General features: G+C 33.7%; 1 protein-coding gene across 1 annotated transcript; it reads left to right on the top strand.

Annotated features, from left to right (window-relative positions):
• The first annotated feature begins 939 nt into the window (after positions 1-939).
• Positions 940-5,344, top strand: LOC114406294 (glycerol-3-phosphate 2-O-acyltransferase 6-like). Its single transcript, XM_028368965.1, has 2 exons — positions 940-1,693; positions 4,123-5,344. Exons 1-2 carry the CDS (start codon positions 1,064-1,066, stop codon positions 4,987-4,989), a joined length of 1,497 nt encoding a protein of 498 aa, XP_028224766.1. The 5' UTR covers positions 940-1,063; the 3' UTR covers positions 4,990-5,344.
• The last annotated feature ends 222 nt before the right edge of the window (positions 5,345-5,566 follow it).

The following is a 5,566-nucleotide window of genomic DNA, read 5'->3' as shown; positions in this document are numbered from 1 at the left end:
ACTTTCAACTACTCAAAGACCCCTCCTCACAATAACTGCCCTACCACGCACGCCAAAAACAACATCGAAACCAAATCAACACACTCACAGTCACACACTTCGTAATTCACTCGCCCTTCTAAAGACTATCTTCACAAAAGTCCAATTTGTAATTTCTAAGTACGGCATATTATTTATTATAGGGTTAAATAGTGGTTGTGAATAAGATAATAATGTTCACTTTTTAATAATATTTCTCCTCGTTTATAAAAATGAGTCTGACGTGGTCTTATATATTTTTCAAAAAAAAAAAAATACTATCACTTTTGTTTCTCTTTCATAAAATTTTTAAGAATTACATTTTGAAAAAGACATAACTTAGATGTATAACTATAAATATTTTAGTGTATTTTTCTCATCAAAAGTAGGATTTTACTTCTATAATTCGTGCAACAAACATCAAAGTTTATCATAAATTACCAATATAAAACTCTAATTTTAATTAAAAAAAACAGAACTAAAACATTAAGAAATTGTATATATATATATATATATATATATATATATATATATATATATATATATTTTTTTTTTATTTTTTTTTTCATTTTTAATGATTTTTTTAACGTAAATCAAGAGTACTTCTAGCCGAGTGTTAACAATTAATCTAATTATCAGAAGTTAAGATCTATTTAATTGACTAATTTTTCTCAACATATAATTTTTCATACAAACAAACATGAGGATCTATATTACCTAATCACATCATGTTTAATAGAAAAAATTATCTATTTATCACCCATATCATACTATATTAATATCGTTCTTCAGAGACAAAAAATGAAGAATTATTTCATTTACGAAAAAAAAAAAACAACACATTGAATCTTTTGTTATATACTAATTACATATCTTTCCAAAAATTGTTCACCAACATGTCGACACTCCCCCTCACCCTATTAAAACCCCCCTCACATCCTCTCTCTCTTCATAACATTTCCAATCCATCCAACATATTCTTCAGTTAGCTCCCCCAACCTATACACTTCACCACCACACCACAACCCTACCCTCTCTCTCTGTCATGGTCATTGGAGGAGCCTTCCCTCGTTTCGACCCAATCACCAAATGTAGCACCCAAGACCGCTCCAACCAGACCATCGCCTCGGACCTCGATGGCACCCTCCTTGTCTCCCGGAGTGCCTTCCCCTACTACTTCCTCGTCGCCCTCGAAGCCGGCAGCGTCTTCCGAGCCCTCCTTCTCTTAACCTTCGTCCCCTTCGTCTACTTCACGTACTTCGTCCTCTCCGAAACCCTAGCCATCAAAACCCTAATCTTCATAACCTTCGCGGGGCTTAAACTAAAAGACGTCGAGCTCGTGTCCCGCTCCGTGCTGCCGAGGTTCTACGCCGAGGACGTGCACCCCACCACGTGGCGCGTGTTCAACGCGTTCGGGGGGAGGCGGTGCATTGTCACGGCGAGCCCCCGGGTGATGGTGGAGCCGTTCGCGAAGACGTTTCTCGGCGCGGATACGGTGCTCGGGACAGAGCTGGTGGTGACGGCGTCGGGGAGGGTTACGGGGCTCGCTAAGGAGCCTGGTGTGCTTGTTGGTGTTCACAAGAAGGAGGTGATATTGAAGGAGTTTGGAACCAACTTGCCTGATTTGGGACTTGGAGACAGTGTAACGGACATGAACTTCTTGTCAATTTGCAAGGTTGGTATAACAGTAATATATTATGCATATACTCCCCCCAATCATTTCATAATCAATTTTTATATTTCTATTTGACTGAGATCACTACATGAACACACGGAGTTATTTGGAGTATATAATAATTCTTCTCTCTACCTCTCCCGGAGAGAACGTGAACGCGGAGTACAGCTAATTTTAACTGTTTTTTGTTTTTAAGCAACTGTTTACAGATAGTGAAACATGAATTTTAATTAAAGAAGAATACTAAAAACAGTACTTGTGAGAATATATATATATATATATATATATATATATATATATATATATATATATATATATATATATTAATTATAAAGATATAATATTTAATTCACCTTATTAAATGTTTTTCATTATTGTAAGGAGAATGTTCGTTATTAGTTATTAGTTGTTGTATTGAGAGTACTGGATAAGAATTTTTTTATACAATATACTAAATAAGATTTTTTATAAAATAATATAGCATTTAAAGTTAGGAATATATTTTTATCGTAATTTCTAATAAATAACTTTCATCTATGAATTTTTAATCAACATTTTAAATTTTTAACACACTGCCTAGTAACACATGTAATTAAATAAATAAATTTAATTAAAATGCACCGAAATGTAATTTTTTTAATATTATTAATGAATCACGGGTTATCATAATAAGATTGTTGGACTTTGCGATAATTATTTAAAAATTTATATTCAGAGTTATTTTTAATTAATTAACAGTGTATCGAAATTAATTTGTAAACATTTTGTGTGTTTTATATAAGAAATATGTATAGATGTTGTTTTCAGTCACTCGCTTTCAACTTTATGTTTAGAGGTGAGGAGGCCAGTAAGTAAGCTACATATAAAGTGCCTCTCTAATTTTTTAGTTCTACCCCGTCTTTTTCGAAATTTACTTTACTACCCTCGATCAACTTTTCTAGTGGTCCTCCCATTTTATTTTATTTTTCTATGGTTCCGTTTCTGGATACGTCTTATTACAGCTTCAGTTTCGAGCTGGTTATGCCTCTGCTTTTTAAGTTCTCTTTCACAACTCATGATTCGTTATTTTTGTTTTTGTTCTATATACCTCTAATAATTAAAAGATCCCTAATTGATTATCTTCCAAGATGGACCAAATTCAATTTAGATTGGGAACTTCTGACACTTTCCATAAGTTCCTCATGTCCAATCAATTTTTAACACTCAATCAGTGCCGTACTATTTGTACCTCATGTAAAATATATGAAAAATGATGTTTTTATCTCTCTGCATAGTTTTCTAATCATCAATAACAAAGCACGATTCTTATGACATCCCCTGCAGCTGACTTACTCTTTAAAACTTTATTTTCCCTTAGCTGTTTTTGTTTTTTTGTTATATCACGGATTCATAGACTTTTTGTTGATGAGTGACACAAACAGCTATAGCATGACATTTTATAAGGAAATAAATATCATTATAATATCACTATCCTAAATCCATTTTGTTATGATGTTCCACGTCAAGTAAACCACTCCAATAGAACATCATTACCCACCTTCCATTAAGGCCTTTTGGAGCTAAAATAATTATGGGGTGTTTGGTTTAATTGTTTTTTGTTTTTATTTTTATTAAAAATAGAAAATGGAAATCAAAATGTGTTTGGTTGGATTTCTGTTTTTATTTTCAGTAAAAATATTTTTCCAAAAAAACCAAAAACTAGAAATAATAAAATCTCGTTTTCAGTTGAAATCAGGAACCTCATTTTGGGTAAAATGAAAGCGCGGTAGCAAGAAATATAATTTTAAGCAAATTTAAAAATACATTTCCTTTTGAAAATGCATTTTTAATGTTTTTATTTCTTAAAAACAGAAAACAAGAAGTCAAACCAAATATGTTTTCAGAATCCTAATTTTTTGAAAATAAAAACAATTTTCAGAAAATGAAAACAAAAAATAAAAATACATACAAACGCACCCTTAAATTTTGTAAAATCATTTTCATGTCTTTCCTTATCAAGTCTGGGATTTGGATCCTTTCTTGTACATGATACGGATTTGTTTGAGAAAAAAAGGACAAAAAGAAAATATCATTATTGACACTAGAAAGTAGGAATTACTTATAATATTTCTTTCTCTCTTATTCTTTAACAAAACCATATCCTCTTACTCAAATAATCTCATTAGATAAACTTTTTTATAAACACTTATGAAAAAACAAAATAAAAAGTGTAAAATTAATTAAACTTTTTGTAAAACTGAAGTACATAAATTAATTTTAACTTACCAAGAAGTTTAATTTATTTTATTTTCTTATTTTCTTGCATAAGTATTTATAAAGAAAATTATTCAAATAAGATCCAAATTCAAGCAAGAATTAAATGAAAATGTCACTCATGCTCATTTTTCTCATGTATCCAATCTATTCATTAACTGTGTTTTCCCCTACAGGAAGGATACATGGTGCCAAGGATCAAGTGTGAGCCACTACCAAGAAACAAGCTTCTAAGCCCAATAATTTTCCATGAGGGCCGTTTAGTTCAAAGGCCAACACCTCTAATGGCACTCTTGACCTTCCTATGGATGCCAATTGGCATAATCCTCTCCATCCTAAGGGTCTATCTCAACATCCCTCTGCCAGAAAGACTTGCTTGGTACAACTACAAGCTTCTTGGAATAAGGGTCATTAGGAAGGGTACCCCTCCACCCCCAGCAAAGAAGGGCCAAAGTGGAGTCCTATTTGTATGCAACCACAGGACAGTTTTAGACCCTGTGGTTACAGCTGTTGCATTAGGAAGGAAAATTAGCTGTGTCACATATAGCATAAGCAAATTCACTGAAATAATTTCACCAATCAAAGCTGTGGCACTCTCTAGGGAGAGGGACAAAGATGCTGCCAACATCAAGAAGTTGCTTGAGGAAGGGGATTTGGTGATTTGCCCTGAAGGCACCACTTGTAGAGAGCAATTCCTCTTGAGGTTCAGTGCCCTCTTTGCTGAGCTAACCGATAGAATTGTCCCGGTCGCCATCAACACCAAGCAAAGCGTGTTCTACGGGACATCGGTTCGCGGCCACAAGCTGTTGGATCCTTATTTTGTATTCATGAATCCCATGCCAACTTATGAGATCACTTTCTTGAACCAGTTGCCTGCAGAACTCACCTGCAAGGGAGGGAAATCTGCGATCGAGGTCGCAAATTATATTCAGAGGGTTCTTGCAGGGACTCTCGGGTTTGAGTGCACCAATTTGACTAGGAAGGACAAGTATGCCATCCTTGCAGGAACAGACGGTACTGTTCCATCTAAGAAGAGTAGTTGAAATTGGAGAGAGACAAAGTAAATTAATCAATCAATCCCTTCTTTTGATTATCTCTATTGATCTCTCAAGTTGTTTTCCAAAGCGATTAGAATTATTAGAGTAATAAAGACTGATTGTGTTTATTCCCCCATAAAAAATACAGTTTATGTATATTGTTATTATGATAAATACAAATTATAGTTTATGTTATATCGTCAGTCCTGAAATTTCTGTTAGACTTCTTTTTTTTTTTTGCATAGTGGTTATGAGTATCTTTTTTGCTACAATGTATGATAGTTATGACAAGTATAGTACTACAGATGGATGTTTGTGATTATAAGGTACCAGCAATAAAGGCATTGGTTTGGTTCCTTCAATTTGCAGGCAATTATAGCTAGAAAGCTGACAGTGGTGTCTATGCATAAATAAATAACTTGTACTAGAAATAATGAAATATACAAAAGACTAGTTAATACGATCCATGTGTTACAGGGAGGCATGTCGTTCAATTGGCCAAGTATCAGCCGAGGCAAAAAAAAGTCACCGAGACAAACAATCATAGCATTTCCAAAAGACATCAGTAAAGACTTGGATCAGA

The sequence above is a fragment of the Glycine soja genome, chromosome 3, assembly GCF_004193775.1.
Source record: "Glycine soja cultivar W05 chromosome 3, ASM419377v2, whole genome shotgun sequence".
Taxonomy (NCBI): Eukaryota; Viridiplantae; Streptophyta; class Magnoliopsida; order Fabales; family Fabaceae; genus Glycine; species Glycine soja.
Note: the sequence above shows the minus strand (reverse complement) of the source record. Positions and strands in the feature narration are given on the sequence as shown.

Excerpts from the sequence above, each read along its gene's own strand:
- LOC114406294 (XM_028368965.1), top strand. The coding sequence starts at position 1,064 with ATGGTCATTGGAGGAGCCTTCCCTCGTTTCGACCCAATCACCAAATGT. Across the intron at positions 1,694-4,122 it reads ACTTCTTGTCAATTTGCAAG|GAAGGATACATGGTGCCAAG; the intron begins GTTGGTATAACA and ends TTTCCCCTACAG.